This window comes from Cynocephalus volans, chromosome 3, assembly GCF_027409185.1.
Source record: "Cynocephalus volans isolate mCynVol1 chromosome 3, mCynVol1.pri, whole genome shotgun sequence".
Lineage (NCBI taxonomy): Eukaryota > Metazoa > Chordata > Mammalia > Dermoptera > Cynocephalidae > Cynocephalus > Cynocephalus volans.
Genome location: NC_084462.1, coordinates 155,068,380 through 155,090,258, shown reverse-complemented (window position 1 = coordinate 155,090,258; position 21,879 = coordinate 155,068,380). Strand labels below are relative to the sequence as shown.

Here is a 21,879-nt window from a genome sequence, read left to right as displayed (position 1 = left end):
ACTGGCAGTAGGGGCGTGGGGAGCGAAGGACAGGCAGCGGAGGGCTATGGCGGCGGCGGTGGCACTGCGGCCCAGGATCCTGCAGGTGCGTGAGGGTGGCGCCGAGGGACCACGAAGCTAGAAGTCGAATCCTTTCTGTCCACTCTCTGAACCCTGCTCTGTCGGGACCGAGTTCTTGGCCGACCCTCGTTTTCCCACCCGACCTGTGAGGCTCGGTCCTACCCCCAGCCCTCACTTCCTACCCTCCCTCGTCCCGGATCCAGCCCTGGACTGTCACCCCCGTCCCTCCGCCCTTTTACTGCAGAGCCTTCTCTTTTCTGGTTCTGGCCCACACTCCTCCAGCCCTGCCCTGTGCTGTCATTCTCTTGCCCTCACCTCTTGCTCTGCCCACCGTCTTTCCCTTTCACGTATGCAGCCGTCACCTCTCTCTCCCCAGAAACTCCCTTTTCTGGTAACCTTTCTTAGAACTCTTTCCCCTGCTGGGAGCGTTCCAAATTGCTCTCTCCCCCCACCCTACTTCACTGCCCAGAATCCTGGGTAAGGGGGGAGGCGGCACGCGAGGGGCGAGGGTCAGTGAATGAACTTTGAATCTTCTAGTAGTGTACACTAGGTTTTCACCAAAGGCAGCCATCTGCTAAGCCATTTTCCCCAAATATGGCTCTTTGTATTCTCCACAGGCTATCTCCTTTCTTGCCAAGACTTTCAGTTAAACTTTCAGCGAAGTTACAGTTTTTACGCTGGAGCTAAATAAGGGCACATACTTATGCTACCTGTGTGTTCCGCATACATTCAAGGGACTAAATAGCTCTAAAACAGGAGATAGAAAATGAGAGCCACGGAAGACAAGAAATGTAAGTTCCCACCTAAAGCGCAACACACCCTCAACTCTGCCAGTGGGGGATTAGAACCTCTCTGAGGCCAGCCTAAGCAGAGGTAGTAGAGGTATGTGAACTGCATGCCTGAGGCCTGTGATCTCCAAGTCTGTTCTTAATCTTTGGCCTGTTGTTCACAGCCTAGCAAGGACTTAGAATAAGAGGCAAAATTTACTGCAGGCAAGATTTTCAAACCTGCAAGAAACAACATTGCCCTTCTTACCCGTTACATCCAGCCTGAGAACGTCTTCAGTATTACTGGACTTTTAGGTAATATTAGTATTTGCCAGGTTTCAGTGTGTTCTAGTACGAAAACTTATGCATTTTTAAGATTCTTAGCAGAGTAAGCAAAGGTTCATGTTTAGTATGCTGTTTAATGGGACAGTGTGCAGAATGGGTTAGACTGGTTTGCTGCAAAATCTGGCTTCACTCGTATTTCTTGCTGTGATCCTAGTTCTGTTCCAGTATCCTTTTTTGGTAGGAGGGAAACAAAGTTTCATCCCTATATTCTCTGTTACCAATCTTGAAATCTTTTACTGGAATTAGCTTTTTTCCTTTGCCTCCCCTGCCCCGAAATTAGCTTTTTTCCTTTACCTCCCCTGCCCCTTCCATCACGAATCATTGCGAACTGTAAAAAGGCATTTTTGTCCTTTGCCTCAAGGAAAAGAATCTCTCTTCCCATGTACTTTATTTTGGAAACAGAGACTATTTTCCAATTCATTTGAAGAAACTTCTGAACTGACCTGGAAAAGAAAAGAACACAAATAGTAACCCTTAGCCAACTAGGAGTTGCTGTAACATGAAACTTTGATAAAGAGTAGTCTAAGGATGACCGGTTAGTTCAGCTGGTTAGAGCATGACCTCATAACACCAAGGTCAAGGGTTCAGATCCCTGATCCTGCAAGCCACCAAAAAAAAAAAAAAAAAGTCTAGATTCTGGCAGCCATGAATATTAGAGGACTATCAGAAAGATCCATAAAGGAGAGAGTTCATGTTTTCACTTATTTCAAGTATTCAACTTATCTTCTCTTTGTGATGTTATCATTCCCACTCAGAGATAAGAAAATCAGTCTTAGATGCAGTGATATGGTGAAAAGAGCACAGGTTTCACAATCATACTTGGATTCTATCCCGGCTCCAACACTTTCTAGTTTGTGAAGATTAGAATTAATATAATGAAATAAATTACTTGACACTTAAGGTTACCCAAGGTCAACCTCAACTTATCTTCTCTTTGTGATGTTATCATTCCCACTCAGAGATAAGAAAATCAGTCTTAGATGCAGTGATATGGTGAAAAGAGCACAGGTTTCACAATCATACTTGGATTCTATCCCGGCTCCAACACTTTCTAGTTTGTGAAGATTAGAATTAATATAATGAAATAAATTACTTGACACTTAAGGTTACCCAAGGTCAACCAACTAGTAACTGATGGAGCTGAGAATTCAAGATTTAAATCTTAGCATTTCTTTCTATGTCAGGCACTGTCCCAGGCTTTCAGTAAAATACTCTCTGAAAGCTCCCATAATGTATGCAATGATGAGTGCTAAACAATAGGAGTACCCACAGTACTGCAGGCACAAAGGCAAAGAGCCCCAAACCCAACCTGTACAATTCAGGAAAGCTTCCAAACGGGCTGGACTCCGGGCCTAAGTGTTGGAAGACTTGCACACCATTAACTAAAGGAAGGGAGTTCCTGATACAAGAAATAGCAAGTAGGAAATAAATGTCTAGAGAGCAGAAGTTTGTTGTGACTTGTCATAGTATAGTTTCTTCAGCAACAGTGCTGATGAGTATTTCTTAGGCAATGAAGAAAAGATAGGAGCTTTAACCTGTCAAAAACTATATGGTAGTGTTCTGTTATACCAGATATAGTGCCTTATGTCCTCTTGACAGCAGGGAGGCTATGTGCAAGTGAAAAATAAAACTTAAGTGACCTAGAATGCTCAATTTGTCTGATCAGTGCATTTTCTACCTTATAAGAGAGTGCACATGAAAGAAAATTAATATCAAACGATTGCTTGGTGAGTACTCATTCTTTCATTCTGCAAAATATTAGTAAGTGCTTATTCTTCCAGGAACCATGTTAGGGCCCGAGGGCACAACAGTCTAGTGATCTAAGGGGAAAGGAACTCAATAATTAAATAAGCTATTATTCCATAATGTGAGATGAGAAATAGAGGATTTGGATGCTTTATGAACTCCACAATCAGGTACTTAGCCCAGGCCTAAGTTGAGACTTCTTAGAGAAAGTGGTGGCTATGTGGGGACCTAAAGGAGTAGGAACAAACCAAATGGAGTGAAACAGTGCCAGGCAAGAGGTAGCACCATGTGCAAGGGCAGAGAGCACAGAACATGCTCAGAATGGCCGGAGCATATACTACAAGAAGGAAAGTAGCAAGCTATGAAACTAGAGAAGCAAAGATACTATGTAGAGTCTTCTAAGCAACATCAAGGAGATTAGTATTTATCCCAAGGGCAGTGGAAAGCCATTGGAGGGTTTTAAACAAGGGAGTGATCTGATCAGATTTGTGTTTTAGAAGGACCATCTGATTATGGGGTGGAAACTAGATTCAGAAAGTTTAAGATTGGATGCTGGAAGCCAGGCAAAGGACAATGATGGTATAGACTGGGGTAATAGCAGGAGAGCTAGAGAGAAGGAGGTGGTGTGTCCCAGACACTTCTAGGAGAACATATTGCCAGGACTTGTTTGACTCTCTGTGGAAAGAGGGAGGAGTTAGGTAGAAATATTCAGTTGCCTTGGGCAACTAGGTAAACAGTGGCCCCAGTCACTGGAGAGTGGGCTATAGGAAGCAAAGCAGATTGGTAGGAGGAAGACATGGAGTTCCGCTTTCTCAATATGTGCCTAAGTAACATCCAAGTAGAGATGTGGGGAAGATAGTTTTGTGGGTATTACCTGAATAGGAAGATTCTCGGTAAGGACTGCAGATTTGGACATCATCAGGACCTATATAATTAAGGCAAGGGAGTTGATAAAATCACCCAAGAAGCATATGCAGAATGAAAAGAAAACAAGGCCTAGGACCAAGCCTTGAGGAAGTCAAAGAGTTAATGGCTAGGTGGAGGCAGATGAGCCAGCAAAAAAGGCAGAGAAGTGACCAAAGAGATAGAAGAGATACCAGGCCATCACAGAAGACAAGTGAAAAGGGGGTTCAAGAAGGAGGGTGTGATTAATTGTGTCACTTCTGCTGAAAGGTCATATACAAGGACTGGGAAGAGTCCATGGGATGTAGGAAGTCACTGTTGTTCAATCATGAAGATTGGAGTAGATTGATGAGTTACTGGGAGTTGAGGAACTGAAGATAATTAGTAGAGAGAACTCTTGAGAATTTTGGCTAAGAGAAAGAGAATGGTTAAGAGAAGGGGGCTAGGATTTGAGGAGGAGGAACGATTTTTTTTTTTATTGCACAGTTGCTAATAAAGGAGCTATTGGACGGAGAAAGGTTTAAGGTACAGGAAAGGATAATTGATGAAAATGTCTGAGACTTCAGAGATGGAAGGTTGGCTTCAGAGCACAGGTGCAGAGATTAACCTTAAATTGAAAGACAAATACCTCTTCATTCAGTCCACAGATATTGATTGTGCACCTCTGTGTCTCAGTCACTTTGCCCTCATGGTGCTTGCTGGCTACCTTTTCCATTAGGTGTAGGTCAGTTTTGTAGATTTACTAGTTGGAAGTTAAGAAAGTTCTCATATGATGGTTTCTGTAGCACTTATTGAGCACCAGCTGGATGCTAGCTACTTTCCATACCTGGACAATCTTGATCATACTCTATAAAGTAGGTGAACAAGGTAGATGCAGTGCCTGCCCTCATGGAACTTAAAATCTTATACATAACGTACAAGTACCCAGACAATTACAACACAGAGAGATAAACCTGATAGGGGAAATACCAGCTGCTATGGGAATACAAAAAAGGGACTCCTAACCTAGTCTGGGGTGGTGGGCAGACAACAGTGAGCACTTCTTTTATTCAGTGTATATTTACTGAACACCTACTAAGAACCAGATACTATGTTGGTACTGGGAACATGGCTATAAATAAGACATGGTGGGCTCCAAGAAGAGTGTTGATATTTGAAGTAGCTTTGGTGGGGAATGGGAGAGGAAGCAGAGTAGGCATTTGGAAAGATCATCTGCTGGCCCAAAGGATGAGCACCCTTTCCTCTGGATGGTGCTGCAGGCAAACAGAAATTCTTACACTCCATGTAGCCCTAAACCCTTTGGTTAACACTGTGTCTCTTTCCAGGCAAGGTAATAGATTATTAGATTTCAGCTCTCTTTTACATCCTAGTTCTGAGTATTTCAGTTTGCTCCGTCTGTTTAGACTTGAAAATGTCTTAAATCAACTTTCATAACGTATATACAACCTTTTCTTTAGAGAGTTAGGCTTTGAGAGTTACCTAATTGTAACTGATGCTCCCTCCCTCATTTGCTGATTTTACCCTATCAAATATTACCTACAGCACATTTTCTTTATAAGGTACCTGTGGCATTTTAAAAGCAGCTTTATTGAAATAAAACTAACATAAAATAAACTGGACATATTTAAAGTGTACGATTTGATAAACTCTAACATTTGTGTACACCTGTGAAAATATCACAGTCAAAATAATGAACATATCATATCCATCACCCCAAAAAGTTTCCCTCTTACCCTCCTCACCACCTTTCCCATCATCCCCAGGTAACAGCTGATCTGCTTTCTGATACTACAGATGCGTTTGCATTTTCTAGTTTTATGTAAATGGAAACATACAGTGTGTACTCTTTTTATATGAGTTCTTTCACTTGCCATAATTATAATTATCCATGTTGCATGTATAAATAGTTTATTCCTTTTTATTGCTGAGTAGTATTCCAATGTATGGATATATCACATTAGTTTCCTTATCCATCCATTCGATGGTGGGCTTTGGGGTTGTTTCCAAGTTTTGGGCTATTACAAATAAAGCTGCTATGAATATTTGTTTTCACCTATTTGTATGGGCATATTTTACGTTTGATATACTATTCGATGTATATTTACATTGATTATATACTATATTATTTATAGTGTATTTACATTTACATTGATTGTATACTATCCTAAATTCAACACCTATTGTGTTCGGTACCATACTAAGTATTTTTATATTGTTAAATTTATGGCGACTAGATTTTCCAGGCCAAAAAATTAGGAAAATATGATATAATGACACACACAAAAAAAATTTAATCAGGACTGACCTGGAAATTAAGGACATGATCATTGTGGTTTATTGTTCTTTCATAGTTTCCTGTGTCTCATGTTCTCATGTGTCTTTTCTCTTTAAAGACTATACGGCCCTTGAGAGTAAACACCAAGTCCTTTTTCATATACCCAAAGTAGCTATTATAATGTTAAACATATACTAGCCATTCACTTCTGCTTTCATTAATTATAATAATCATTCTTTTGCCTCGCAGGTTTCTTCCAAGGTGAATTCCAGCTGGTATCCAGCATCCTCCTTCTCTTCTTCAGTGGTGAGTTTATTTGGCACTAAAGGTTGACTTCTAAGGAGGAATCCATTATAGCATTTGGGTATTCCCATTTATCCTCTTCATATATTTGTGATCAGATCATATGTGAAGTTTTCTATCTGGATTTTCTTTCTTTCTTTCTCCTCTTTTTTAAAAAAAATTTTTATTAAATCATAATTGATTATAAATATTTTTTGGATTCAACGTTGACATATGTTGATCAAATCAATATTACTAGCATATATATTGTTACAAATCGTACTTATTCTCTATGCCCCTTGTCCAATCTCTCTCCATCCCCATCCCCTCCCTCCTCCCCCGTCTAATTACCCTAGATTTCTTCTCTCCTTCTGAAAGAGTAATGGTTACTCTGTTGATTTGTTGCCTAGATGATCTGTCCAATGCTGAGAGGTGTGTTCAGGTCCCCCAATGTTATCATAGAGCAGATGCTTCTTCTGTCACTCTGTAATGGGCTTTGTGGAGAAAGACATCCTCTTTTCTTTGGTCTCTGCTGGTGACTCTCCTTGTGTCAATGCACTCCAGTGGCTGGCAGACCATCTGCATGGTGGTTGTGGCATCTAGCTGCTTTTGCGGCAGCCGTAGTTATTGTGGTGGCTGTGGTGGACCACCAACATGGAGGTGATGTTTTGGGCATGCTCCTTGGCACTGGTGGTGTGCCTGGTGGGGGAGGGGGTCTCGTCCCTGACTCCAAACCTCAGGACCCCAGGCGGGCCCAAGGCACTGGCAGTGTGCCTCGGCCAGAACTGATTTTTTGTCCTTTGCTTTCTTCTAAAATGGGGGAACTTCCTGTGGGGACCAGTATTTGAGCTCTGTGGTTTAGCCAAATTGCTGCTTTGCTGATGATTCCTTAGGGAAGGCTTTTTGTGCAGCTCAGGTTTTAGTGGTCGACTTCATAGGTACTTCTGGCTCTCCAAAGACCCAGTGCACCTGGGTTGTGTAGAAACTCTGATCTGGGCCTGAGTCTTTTCATCAAACTGCACCCCATGCAATTCTATATTATTGACCAATCTCCTCTGAGTGGTCCTTCTCTGACTGGGGGACAGATCAGCTGTCCTTGCTGTGCCCCAGTGTTCCCCCCATGGGCCCGTCTCTCCCACTGCCTGTGCTCCAAACACTTCCCATGGGATGGGCCATGTGCCGGTCCCTTGTGATGACTCACCGGCCTCTGAGTGGCTCCTTTTTTTCAGTTGTTGTGGTTCCTCACTCCTGTGTGGGTCCATAGGACCCCTATTAGTGCTCTTGCTGGCCTGGGGCCACCAAGACCCTCTTCTCCCCTGCTGCCTCCAAGCAACTTCATCCGAAGGGCACAGCTGAGGCTTTTGCTGGCTCCTGCTCCGTGTGCTCAGCGGCTCTAGCCTTAAAGTGGCCAAAGCACAAAATGGTTGGAGTGGTTTTGGTTTTTCCTTTCTCTCATCGTGGCTTCTCCCGCCTTCATGCACTCCGTAGGTCTCACCTCCTCCATCCCTGAGCTCTGGTGGCTACAGCTTGGCTGTTGTTGCTTTTTTATAGTTGTAAATTGGTTGATTTGTGGGAGAGAGTGACACTGGGGACTGTCTATTCTGTCATTTGACCCAAAGCCCCCCTTTCTCCTCTTTTTTTGAGAGTTGTCTTCTCTCTCTCTCTCTTTTTTTTTTTTGGCAGCTGGGTGGTATGGGGATCTGAGAGTTGTCTTAACAACCTTTTTAGAGTTGTTTTTAAAAGCCATCTCTATTAACCATTTTCAGTTCCTAAAATCTAATAAATAAGTATGACTACTCAAAATCATTTCTATACTGAAGTCTGCATACACTGTAACACAGTAGTCCTTCACCTTTTTTGGTTCACAGACCCCTTTGAAAATTTAGTGAAAGCAAACTATTTCTCAGAAAAAAATATACATAGATAGAAACATTTTAAAAATCTTTCACTCATAAAGGTGATACATGTTCATGGTAATGTGACAGAATGGTAATGGGTCAGTGAGTCAAAATAACTAAGATTTGTTAACACAGAGTTGTTGCTTTTTTAGTATAAGCTTCACAGTGACATGTGTTTACTCATGAAGTTCCACTGTGTGCATAGCAGGAAATTTCCCATTCTCAGAGATCACAGTATTGAGAGGCTCTGCCACACATTAATATACACTATAGACAAGGATACTATCTATCTCTTTTCTAGTGGTAACATTTCTAGAGGCCAGAAGATTCAGTTATCAACCTGAATTCTTTCCTCTGTGAAAGGGAAAGGAGGAAGCAAGGCAATTAACTAAAATAAAGCTTTGTGGGTTTTGTTTTATTTTCCAGCCAACTGTAAAACTCTTCATTGATGGAAAGTTTGTTGAATCCAAAAGTGACAAATGGATCGACATCCACAACCCAGTAAGCGAAGCTACTTTGAGTTTTAAACTGACAAGTCTAGAATTCTGGGAACATAGTGGGAAAGTGGAGACCTGGGTGTCTGTCCTAAAGCACATAGTGCTGGCTCTATGACTAGATGGAAAACAGAGAAGGTGAGGCAGGGGGAAAGTATAATGTGCTTCTTTTTCCCTTCAGGCCACCAATGAGGTAATTAGTCAGGTCCCTCAGGCCACCAAGACTGAAATGGATGTAGCCGTTGCTTCCTGCAAACGTGCTTTTCCTGCATGGGCAGACACTTCAGTTTTAAGCCGTCAGCAGGTCATGCTCCGCTATCAACAACTTATTAAAGAAAACTTGGTAAGAAATCAGAATAGCATAATTTTCCAGTTGCCTGGGGATGCTTGTCACTTCCTAACTCTGCAGTATAGAGAGACATTGATCATGGCCCTCTTCCTTTACTGCTTCTCCCTCAGTTTTGCTCTTCTTGGCTACCTGAGAATTAAAGGAAGGAACATCCTTGCAGTTGTTTCTATTTGTGTGTTTTCTCTCTAGAAAGAAATTGCCAGGTTAATCACATTGGAACAAGGGAAGACCCTAGCTGATGCCGAAGGAGATGTATTTCGAGGCCTTCGTAAGCTGGGAGCACCTCATGGGACTTTTGGGAGGGAGCAAAGGAAGATGGGAGGCAAAGATCCCAGAACGGGAGGTTGCTTCTTCCTTTATGTATATTTTGCTATCCCATAGTATCGTTTTTAATACTTTGAAAAATGGCAATACTTCTCAGGTATCTATGAGACTGATTTACTTCATTCATTATCTTACTCAAGCAATCTTCCAGTAGTTATATGCATTTCATTGTGGTTTTTTTCCCATTCAGAGAATCTCATTTTGCACAATCCCTTCACATGGAAGGGCAAGTCAGTGTTTCCCCTCTTTGTCACTGGCCTGAGCCACTCCGTGTCCTCAGGGCTTCACAGAGCATGACAAAGCTAAGTAGTGCACAGTGTGGAGAGCTGGTGGCCTGACTTCTTCTTCTGTATTCCAGAGGTGGTTGAGCATGCCTGCAGTGTGACATCCCTCATGCTGGGAGAGACTATGCCATCTATCACCAAAGACATGGACCTTTATTCCTACCGTCTACCTCTGGGTGTGTGTGCAGGCATTGCTCCGTTCAATTTTCCTGCGATGATCCCCCTTTGGATGTTTCCCATGGCCATGGTGTGTGGAAATACCTTCTTACTGAAACCATCAGAGCGAGTCCCTGGAGCAGCTATGCTTCTTGCTAAGTTGCTCCAGGACTCTGGTGCCCCTGATGGAACATTGAACATCATCCATGGACAACATGAAGGTAACTGCCCTTCTGTATGTGACTACTTAATCTGGCTACCAAAAAATCAAGGGGTTGAGTGGTGATTCAGTGCTTTGGGATATAGAACTTAGGGAGGAAGGAATTTACTAATTGTAATCTCCATGTTTGAAGATAATGTTTGTTGACTGTTTTCCCATCTCTGTGTGCAAAGATAACTAACTGGGAAGTAGCAGTGTTACTTGCCCGATGGTGTATGTTGGGACATTAGAAATGTGGATTAGGGCCGGACACAGATAAGAGTAAAGAAAAAGATTTTGCTTCAATGTTAAGAGAATTCATGAGGATATTTAACTCAGAGAATTTGTAGACCTCAGAGAGACTTAAGGCCTTGTAATTTGTGTAATAGTAGCTAATACTAAGAGTCCTTCTGTGTTTCAGGCACTGTGCCTAGTGCTTTTCATATATTACCTTATTTAGTCTATACAACTACCCTTTGAGGTAGGTACTATTATTTTTTCCATTTTACAGATGAGAAAATTGAGGCATAATGAAAATAAGAAATTTTCCCAAAGTCAGCTGCTTGAAACTGTAAAAGCCAGGATCATGGACCCAGGAAGGCTGACTCTGGTTTTTGCTTTTAAAAACTATGCCATACCTATTACCCCTCACATGAGGATACAATAGTATTTGAGAGTCCCAGTGTATAGGGACAGTTGAGGAAAAATCACACTCTTAAAAGACAAAAATCGGGCCGGCCCGTGGCTCACTCGGGAGAGTGCGGTGCCGATAACACCAAGGCCCCAGATTCGGATCCCATATATGGATGGCCGGTTCGCTCACTGGCTGAGCGTGGTGCTGACAACACCAAGTCAAGGGTTAAGATCCCCTTACCGGTCATCTTTAAAAAAAAAAAAAAAAAAAGACAAAAATCAAAAGGTTGAATATTGAAAGGCTGGTCTTTTGGAGAAAAATAGAAGTTGTAGCCTTCAGAGTTAGAAGTGGAAATTCTGAAATAGCAAATGAGAAAAATAGTGGAAAGGAAGAGGCTAAATAGAATTTGAAATTTAAAAAAGAGAAATAAGTAAGGAGAGAACGTCACAGTGAGAAGCCAGTGTAGAAAAACAAATGTAGGAAAACTTAAACTTCTATTTTATAGCAGTGGGGAAAGGGGAAATTTGCCATGTTGAGAACCTATGGCCATGTGTTCCTTTGTGGTGATAATTTATTTTCTTCTTGAAGCTGTAAATTTTATTTGCGATCATCCGGACATCAAAGCAATCAGCTTTGTGGGATCCAACAAGGCAGGAGAGTACATCTTCGAGAGAGGGTCAAGACATGGCAAGAGGGTGCAAGCAAATATGGTGATTTCTTATTCCTTTCTCCTCCAAACTTTGTTATATGTATTAAAATTACCTGGAACAGCCCTTCAGCAGAGAGACTACTCATTCCACTGTAACACCAGTGTTTCTTAATTCCTGTTTGATCCTGAAAGTCTTTTCTTTAACTATGAACCTTGCAAGGAATTTTATTCTAAGTCATGTTAATCACCTTTTATCATATACTAACCTTGATCACAAAGGGCCCATTCCTCCCTAAGAATGTTCAAATTCTTTGGGCTTCAGCAGTTATAGCCAGATTCTGGTTCTGGCCCTATTTCTTCCTTTACACCATGCTTCTAGCCCTTTATCCTTCCTCATTATAAGGTGTACCCTAAATACTATGGTCAAAGATATTTTCCCTAAGAGTCCAGGCTATTTATAAGGCACAGGAAAGAGCCCAATATCCTGATATGATATGTGAGTATAGTTTACTTTGTTGCATGGTTTTGCTGTTTTCTTACTAGTACTTGGCAAATATGTAGCAACTCTTTGATAGTAAATATAAAGTTGTATTGCATCTTTCTCTCCCTTCTTTTGACAGCTAATGTTGCAGAAATGATAACCACCTGTGCAAGGCTTGGAAACTGTTCATGATATGCCCACTTATTTTTACATGGCTGAATGTGTTTTGGCCAATTTGATTTAAGCCCCTCCCAGTTTATAGCATAATTATTGAGTGTACTCTATGTTCAACATTATGTTTAATGGGATAAAATTAAGTAGCAGACATAGTATCTATCCTTATACTCAACTATAACTGTATCTGGAAACATGTGAAAATGACCATATGTCATCTGTATTCATCCATTTCTGTTGCTTAGAACCGAATACCTGAAACTGGATAATGTACAAAGAAATAGAATTTCTTACAATTTCAGAATCTGGGAAGTCTAAGGTCCAGAGAACGTATCTGGTGAGGGCCTTGTTCTTGGTGGTGACTCTATAGCACCGCAGAGTATCAAATGGTGAAAATGGCAGAAGAGAGCTGGAGCTTCTCACCAGTTCTTTTAAAGCCATCAGAACCACGCCCATGACCACCATTAAACTATCAATGGACTAATACATTCACTGGACATGGTCCTCACAATCTAATCAACTCTTCAAGGCCCCACCTTTCAATTACCATAATAGGATTTTCTACCCTTTTAACACTGTCACAGTGGGGATTAAGTCTCAATGAGCTTTAGGGGGACATTCAATCCATAGCATCGTCCTACATAGAAAAGAAGTATATGAAGCAAGCCAGTCTGGGGAATGTCTTTCTAGAAATTACGTATCAGAAAAACATATCCTATTTGGACTTGTAGCTGGTTACTTGTATATTATTACTGTCAGCTCTCAGTTTACACTGCTATTCATATAACTGAAACCCCAGCAGAAAACAAATTCTTTTCTAACATGATTGGAACTTTGTTGTTTTTTTTTGGGGGGGGGGGTGGTAATAGTTTTGATCTAAATAAATTCATATCAGCTTATCAGTTGGAAAGTGAAGAAAAGTAACATGGAGACTTGCTCAATGTTGCCAAGACTTCAGCAATATTAAAAATAATAAACCTCTCTGTCCTCAAAGCAACAAAGGGTGAATTCTCTAGTTTTTTCCTTAAATGCTCATTTGAAAGCTCTTTCTTTAATTTCTTAGCTTAATTTTATTTGGCCAAGGAAGACTCATGTACTTTCTATATTTCTTTAGGGAGCCAAGAACCATGGGGTAGTCATGCCAGATGCCAATAAGGAAAATACTCTGAACCAGCTGGTTGGGGCAGCATTTGGAGCTGCTGGTCAGCGCTGCATGGCTCTTTCAACAGCAATCCTTGTGGGAGAAGCTAAGAAGTGGCTGCCAGAGCTGGTGGAACGTGCCAAAAACTTGAGAGTCAGTGCAGGTAATCAGTCACCTGCCTACCTTTATTTTGCATCTGTGGCACTAAGCTTCTGGATTTAGCAGTGATCTTGGCCTGTGGGAGCAATCATGTCTATTACCATTGCCTCTCTTTAGACTGCACTTGTTAGCAGTCATAATTTATGTTAATAGCAACCTTATGTAATTCCATGTCTTTTTACAGGAGACCAGCCTGGAGCTGATCTTGGACCTCTGATCACCCCCCAGGCCAAAGAGCGAGTATGTAATCTGATTGATAGTGGAACAAAGGAGGGAGCTTCCATACTTCTTGATGGACGAAAAATTAAAGTCAAAGGCTATGAAAATGGCAACTTTGTTGGACCAACCATCATCTCTAATGTCAAGGTGAACTCTTTATTTTATTTTTTTAAAGATGAATAGTAAGGAGATCTTAACCTTTGGCTTGGTGTTGGTCAGCACCACGCTCTCCTAAGTGAGCTAACCGGCCATCCCTATATAGGAATCTGAACCCATAGCCTTGATGTTATCAGCACCACACTCTCCCAAGTGAGCCACAGGCCGGCCCTCCCCCAAGGTGAACTCTTTATTATTTCACAAATATGAGAGCTGAAGGCACCTTAGAGGCAATGGAATCTCATGCCTCTAATTTATAAATGAAGACATTTAATGACTAGGACCTCATCTCTTGCCAGGATTGCTCAGTTGTTTTGTCTGGTGTCTGAATAAGTCTCCCCTTCTGACTCCCAACCAGAGCTCTTTCCACTATACAGTATCAGTGGTTGGCAAACATTCCATAATTTCACATCATGAAACTCATTTTTTTATCTGTTTAGCCAATTTACTTTACCCACTGAGGTTTTGGTGTTTTAGGGGGGATGGCTAGCCAGCACAGGAACCCGAACCCTTGACCTTGATGTTATAACACTGCGCTCTACCCAACTGAGCTAACAGGCAAGCCCCACATTGAATTCACTGGGGCAGACCTTTAACAAAGGTCAGCTTTGGTGATGAGTTTTGATGAGTTGCCACTCTGGAAATTGTATGCCATATTGCTTCTTTGCCTCTGGCATATTTTATATCCTCATCCCACACTTACTGTTGTTCAGCTGCCAACTCCTTAGTTAATTTATTAAGTCTAATGCAATTTATTTTTTCCATGATTTATTCTCAGTGTCTGCAACTGAGTACTTCTGATTACCAACAATATTCAGTAGCTGAGTATTCTTATTGCTTCACATTCTGGTGCTACTCTACCAACTTCCTTGAGACCATTCAGTTTCAGGTCCAAAATGGCTGAATAAAACTCCAAATTGCTCATGTATGCCTGATATTTTTGAACATCTGCTTGTAAGAAAGTTTTCAGTTTTCTCAATGACTCTAGATGATTATTATTATGCAGAATTCCATCTTGTTTTTTCTTCCCTAGACTGTCCATTAAATAAATGTGGGCTTACTTTCATGACAGTGCATATTTACATTTAACAGTTTGTTACAAAGAGTATTACAAAGGATACTGATGAAGAGATACATAGGGCGAGATATGTGGGAAGGGGCACAGAGCCTCCATGCCCTCCCTGCGTGTGCCACCCTCCAGGAGCCTCCACCTGGTCATCTGGAAGCTCTGCATGAAATTTTTTTTTCTTTTTTTTTAACCATTTAAAAATGTAGAAACTATTCTTAGTTTGGGGGCTGTACAAGCCACATTTGGCCCATAGCCTACTGTAGTTTGCCAGCCCGTCTTAACATTATATTGGTTACTTGTTTAATGTTAATTTTCTATTCACTGTCCCTCTTGCTGCCTAGCTTATAGCTACTGCAATGTCTCAATCAATATATCAACCACCCAATATTTACTGAATACAGAGTGTGCCCAAAATTTAGCTGCATCTGGGTTGGCCTATGACTCACTTGGGAGAGTGTAGTGCTGATAAAACCAAGGCCACAGGTTCAGATCCCTATATAGGGATGGCTGGTTGGCTCACCTGGGAGAGCGTGGTGCTGACAACACCAAGTCAAGGGTTAAGATCCCCTTACCGGGCATCTTTTTAAAAAAAAAAAATTAGCTGTATCTTCATCGGAAAGTGACAAAAGAAAAAAGAATTGAACTATCAATTTTTATTTATTAAAACTTCTCTCTCAGCTACCGTTTATGACTAAATTGAGGTTAGGAGGTCTTTTTTGAAATTCATATATCCCCACTGTAATCATGAATAATCAAGAGTTGAATGTAAGTGTAGTAGAAATTATTGAATCTCTTTTCACAGACCATAGAGGAGAAATCCACTTAGCAAATACAGCTAACTAGCTGCAGTGGCGAAGGATGTTTTGAAGTGTGACCTGATATCAGAATATAAACGGGAGGCAAAGGAGTGAATGAGAATGGATTGTTCATGTTGCAAAAAACAGCACAGGGTTTCTATAAACAGAAAAACTCTCCTGGTGTATTTAATATATTTGATTTATAAAAATAAGTTTTCATGTAATTTTTTCGTAACATAATTGGAAGAAACAAATTGTACAGGTATTAAAAAGGAAGCTAGTAATGGGCAATGAACAAAAAATACAGTGCTTAAAGGAAAGGAGTATGGTATAGTTAAAAGGAATTTCAAGTTGTTTATGTGATTGCTAGCTTGGAAGATGGAACACAGTAAGGACCTTTTTTTGTAGGTGATTTAAAATGAAAAGAGATTGCTAACATGAAAGCTGCCTATGTAAATGATGGGTAGAGTAAGTGAAAGTATCAAATAAACATAAAATAGTCAGAATCCAAAAAGCTGACTTCTGTTCTGGATGTATCATTCCTGGCAGCCAAATATGACCTGTTACAAAGAGGAGATTTTTGGTCCAGTTCTTGTGGTTCTAGAGACAGAAACATTGGATGAAGCCATCAAGATCGTAAATGACAACCCATATGGAAATGGAACTGCCATCTTCACTACCAATGGAGCCACTGCTCGGAAATATTCCCACCTAGTGGATATCGGACAGGTTTGTGGAAAGAATTTTTAGGAAAGTCTTATAGTCATTTACTATTTCCTAAGTGGAGACAGTAGTGAGCAGTCATGCAACTTGTTTAAAGATTGCCCCTCTCACCCCCCACAATGCCCATTTCTTCCTCCGGAATAAAAGTTCATGGGTTGGAAGGTGGTGGGTGTTTAAAATTGGTCTCAGGTGTGCTTCTAAATGGAGAGTTCCTTTGTTTGAGTCCTTTTGTTCTGCTTTAGGTGGGAGTGAATGTCCCCATTCCAGTGCCTTTGCCAATGTTCTCATTCACTGGCTCTCGATCTTCCTTCAGGGGAGACACCAATTTCTATGGCAAACAGGTAATTTTTGAGTTAAAAAATTTTTTTTCCTTTTAAGAAACTCTTGAGCATATTCATGAGCAAGGATTCTGCAAGGAAGGGCCTGCCATTAGCTTCTGTGGGGTCATATGTTGTTCATCAGTTCTTCTCAGAAGGTCCCCTAGAAAAGATTTAAAAGTTAACAAAATTTTGGGCCGAGCCCGTGGTGCACTCGGGAGAGTGCAGCGCTTGGGAGCGCGGCGACGCTCCCGCCGCGGGTTCGGATCCTATATAGGAATGGCCGGTGGGTTCGGATCCTATATAGGAATGGCCGGTGCATTCACTGCCTGAGTACCGGTCACGAAAAAGACAAAAAAAAAAAAAAGTTAAAAAATTTTGCCACAGCTGCTTCCTCCTGAATAACTCAAGACAACAAAGTTTTGGAAAAGAGCACAGGAAAGTCCATTTCCTCTGCCTGTGACCCTCTTCCCCATCTCTCCCCTTTCATCTGACTAATTCCTACTTAGTGGTCATGTCCCAGTTTAAAGAATGGACTCCTCCAGAAAGTTACTTCTGACCACCACCACCCCCTTCCTCAATGCGGGGTGGTATGCCCCATGTGCTCCCACTGCACATATTTCTCCTACATAGTTATTCATGTGCAAAAAATTTTATTGAGCACCTTCTATGTACCAAACACTATTCTAGGCATTATGAATACAGCACTGAACAAGAAAAATAAAGCAGATCTGGAACCAAATTGCCTGGGTTCAATTCCAGCTCGGCCAGTTATCAGCTGTGTGACCTTGGGGGATACCCTCTGTGTGCCTCCAGTTTCTTCATCTGTAAAAAGAGAATAACAATAGAACCTATATACTTCATAAGGGCATGAGGACTGAATTATCACTATTACCACATCCATCAGCCAGTGCATATGTGCTAAGGCAGGAGTAGGCATGGCAAGTTCAAAAAGCAGAACTGGGCTTGGAGCACAGTGAGTAAATGAGGTGGAAAATGGGAAGAGATGAGGTTAGAGAAGAGGCAGATTTTTTTTTTTTTTTAAAGGTGACCAGTAAGGGGATCTTAACCCTTGACTTGGTGTTGTCAGCACCACGCTCTCCCAAGTGAGCTAACCAGCCATCCCTATATAGGGATCTGAACCCATGGCCTTGGTGTTATCAGCACCACACTCTCCCAAGTGAGCCACAGGCCGGCCCATGTAGGGCTCTTTAAGCCATGTTAAGGAGCCCTCATTACATTATGATTACTATTTACTTATCTGCAGTACATGGCACAGAGCAGGCTGCCCAAATATTTGTTGAACAAACAGGGTAGTGGAAGTTCTCTGTAGTCCCACAGAAACATAGCCATTTTGGATCCTTCATTAATTTCTATACAGGTCTCCCCTTTTATAGGTTAATAAAACAGTTAACAGTGGGATTGCAGAATACATATGACAGTGTGGCCAACTAATTAAGAAGTCAATAGTTTGGTTATTTGGAGATTATCCATTCTGTGCGTTAGTCACAGCTTTTGCAAAATTGACTAGTTTGATACTGGTAGCAAGCATTTTTTTAAGGGAAAAGGAGTAAAACGATTGTTTAAAATAGTTTTCTACAGTTTCATTACTATAAGTTACCCCAGTAAATGAGGCTTCTTAGAGGAAAAGACCTCACACAAGTTTGAGGTATTCTTAGGTTTTTAAATTGCTACTTTGCATTCTGAAAGGAACATATGAAAGTATCATTCTTACATAATAAAATGTAAAAGTTAGTTGTATCTTTATTTTGTATAATAATCTCTAAAGCTGTTTTTCAGTATATTAAAATGGCCCAGATTTTGTCAAATAATGCTGCAGAAGATCATTTCAATCAAGGTAGTGTTTTTTCTAAAAACATGTTTCTAGTTCACTAGTACTTTTATAAGTGTTAGATATGCACAATATATCCTCTTGCTCAAGACTACTCATAAAATAAATTTTGTAAGTATATAAAGCCTTAAATGTGCTGATTTTTTTGGCTCACATGTTATAGGTAATTTGGAAGTAAATTTGTATAATATCAGACATTTTGCTTTAGATTTGTGAGATATTTTGGTTTTGCCTCTTCAGTATAGAGCTCATTATCATTGACAATTATCAGAAATGGCCCAATGTACATTTCACTCCTTTATTCCTCTTTTTTCTTCATGGAAAGGAGAGAAAAACTAACAAGTATTGAACAGCAGTTACTTTGCTAGGATATTCTTGTATGTCATTTCATTTTCTCTTCAACATTGCTGCAGGGAAGGGGTGTTACTGACACACAGATAAGGCTCAGGGTTAAACCACATAGTCAATAAGGGGCAGAGGCAGGATTTGAGCCAAGTCTAATGACTTCAGGGCACATGATGTTCAGCTCTAATAACAGAATGACCTGCAAGTTTAACAGATTATCTTGTTCAATTTTTACATTTAGAGGCTCTTGGCTTAGAAGTACTAGTTTCAGCATAATAATGATGGCTAAGATTTAATGATTTACTATGTGTTAGGTATAATGCTAAATGTTTTAGACAGATTATCTCATGAGCAATATATTGGATTTTAGTTGCACCTATTCCTCAAATAGGAAGGTCAGTAGCATTTCACAGCACCTCCTTCAAAAGTTAATTAAAAGATGAATCATGAAACCCCCCAGAAATATATGCTAACTCTTTTTTTTTTTTTCTTTGTTCTCATTAGGGCATCCAATTCTACACACAGCTAAAGACCATCACTTCTCAGTGGAAAGAAGAAGATGCTACTCTTTCCTCACCTTCTGTAGTCATGCCTACCATGGGCCGTTAGAAACAAGTTTATTTAAGATTCAGTCCATCCTGAGTAATCTCCCTTTATTCTTGACCAACTTCATTTGCCATTTTTGCTCAGATCAGATGATCTGGGATTGGAATGCCTTGTAACTAAAATCTTTCTCAGGAAGCTTGGCACCTGCAAAGTTGCTATAGGGAGAATCACATTATGACACTGAAACCAGATTTTCACTTGCTGTTCATATTTCTATTTTTGAGGTAACTTGTAACTGTGAAATGCTTATTAGGATGAGAGCTTATACCTGTTTTCTAAAAATTCTCCCCTTTTCTGATGACTTGAAAGCAGGGGAAGGTCAGTGTATATAAAGAAGATCTTCCAATAATTGGAAGAAGAACTCTTGGATGAGGAAATAGGGATAGAAATAATTCACCCTCTGGTTGATCCTCAAACACAGCCCTATATAAATGTCAGTGGGGGAGACCTCTCTGCTAAGTTTTCCTGAGCCTTTCTTTTATCACAGACTACACAATGTATAATCCATTTTTATTTACCCCAAAGTTGTGACAACTGCTTTTTTTTCTGCTCAATGCCACTTTGTTGTCCTGGTGATTCATGACCACTATTTAATTCTATCATTGTCACTATTCCTGCTTCTTAAAATCACTTCTCAAGAATACATCAGTATGCAATGGATAAATCAACTTTTTGTTTTGTGTGTCAAGGGTTAAGTTTCAGGGTTTGCTTAAGCAATCATTAATTAACGCTTCTGCCATTAATTCAGATGCAAGTAGTTTTTTCAGAAAATTATTTCAAAAGTTATTTCAGGCCTAGAAATCAAGGAGTATTCAAACTATGAAAGTAAGACTCTTGCCTTAAACAAATCTAATCTGATATCAGTTGCTATATTTTATATGTTGTTCTTTCCTCTTGCCTGAATTTCTCATTAGTGATACTTTTTAATGAAAGAACTCTCTGTGTACAGTAATTGATTGGCCTAAGAAATTTCAAAGCTTGTCATGACATAAAGTAGTAAAAAAGAAATGCATCGACAGTCTTCTGCTACCATTAACTCAACTGCCTTTACGCTTTTTGTTTCTTTGATATATCTGAACTTTAAATGAGACAGAAACTGATGTGCTGAACAAAAATGGATTCAGTCTTTTTGCTCTACCATCGCAACTGAAGCATGTCTTTCTTTTTTTTTTTTTTTTTGTCTTTTTTCGTGACCGGCACTCAGCCAGTGAGTGCACCGGCCAGTCCTATATAGGATCCGAACCCGCGTCGTGCGCCACGGGCTCGGCCCTGAAGCATGTCTTTCTGATACAGTTTTCAACCCAGTGAACTAGCAGAAGGCTGCTGGCCTTGACAGCATAATCTCTGATCCTCCACAGGTAGCACAGATCATTTATTTTTCTGTTTCTTTATTAGTCACTTCAATAGTGCTAACCTACTCCATGGGGCTTATTCAGTGAATTAAGGATGGTGGAAAATTGAAAATGTTATGCACTCTGTGGACTTTAGGCTTATTACTGCCACCTGCTGGATAGAATGTCAGAATCTTCAATCACTTAAGGTGACTGGAATTTTAATAATACTTATGACCCTAATGGGCCTTTTTGGGGGGGAAGGGAGGTTTGCCTTCCAAACGGTGAGGCAATAGAAATTTACAATTTGAGCATACAGTGTCCCTTGATTTATCTCTTATCATTTGGCAACTGGTAGTGATATTTAATGCAATCCAACAACTATAGGCTGGGTTGAATAAAAGGTCATTATTGTCTAAATTCCAAGTGGAATTAAATATAATCACAGAGACTCCTAAACATTTTCCTTACGTTTAAAGGAAATATTTTTTTAAAAAATACTGACTAAGCAGAATTGTGTTACTCTAATTGGAATCAACTCATTTGGCCAGCTATTTGCAGCTCAGAAGAGTTTCTTGGTTCTAAAATGGAAAAAAAAATCTGTACAGTTATGCAGTTATGTTCATGCTGGTAGCAGCTAAAAATTTCTTTTTTTTTTTTTTTCTCTGATATGGTCTCATGTAAAATTTCTCCTACATTGTGCTAATTGATTATGAATAACAAATTACAAATAAAATGCTCTAAAAAAATCATGGCTTTTTAAAAATGGTTTCATACTTCGTTATAATACCTTTGTCCCTTAGGTTGTAATGACTCAGACTTCCCACCTATATCCAAAGCCGAGTTACCAGGTCATTATGTTTACTCTTACATAAAAGATAGTATACAGTTTGGCGAGGCTACTTTCAAAAGGCAATCTAGGGCTGGCTGGTTAGCTCAGCTGGTTAGAGCATGGTGGTATAACACCAAGGTCAAGGGTTCAGATCCCCATACCAACCAGCTACCAAAATAAATAAATAAATAAGACAGTCTATAGATTTTCCATACTAAAAGAGGCACAAATAGGCATTTGCATTAAGTATAATATACCGTTAGTGTGATATTGTTATAAAAATGTCTATGATCTAATACTAGTACTATTTAT

At 40.3% G+C, this 21,879-nt stretch overlaps 2 protein-coding genes across 2 annotated transcripts in view; one reads left to right on the top strand and one right to left on the bottom strand.

Moving 5' to 3' along the window:
* Positions 1-7: 7 nt before the first annotated feature.
* Positions 8-21,482, top strand: ALDH6A1 (aldehyde dehydrogenase 6 family member A1). Its single transcript, XM_063091164.1, has 12 exons — positions 8-85; positions 6,346-6,402; positions 8,703-8,777; positions 8,952-9,113; positions 9,309-9,387; positions 9,802-10,104; positions 11,305-11,426; positions 13,135-13,324; positions 13,505-13,686; positions 16,111-16,290; positions 16,527-16,625; positions 19,303-21,482. The coding sequence occupies exons 1-12, from the start codon at positions 47-49 to the stop codon at positions 19,405-19,407; spliced, it is 1,593 nt and encodes a 530-aa protein (XP_062947234.1). The 5' UTR covers positions 8-46; the 3' UTR covers positions 19,408-21,482.
* The window catches only part of BBOF1 (basal body orientation factor 1), a 31,479-nt gene continuing 26,306 nt past the window's right edge, over positions 16,707-21,879 (bottom strand). The window contains exon 12 of the mRNA XM_063091165.1: positions 16,707-16,764. Coding sequence (XP_062947235.1) covers positions 16,753-16,764 — 12 coding nt within the window. The 3' untranslated portion in view covers positions 16,707-16,752. The remainder of the gene's footprint in view (positions 16,765-21,879) is intronic.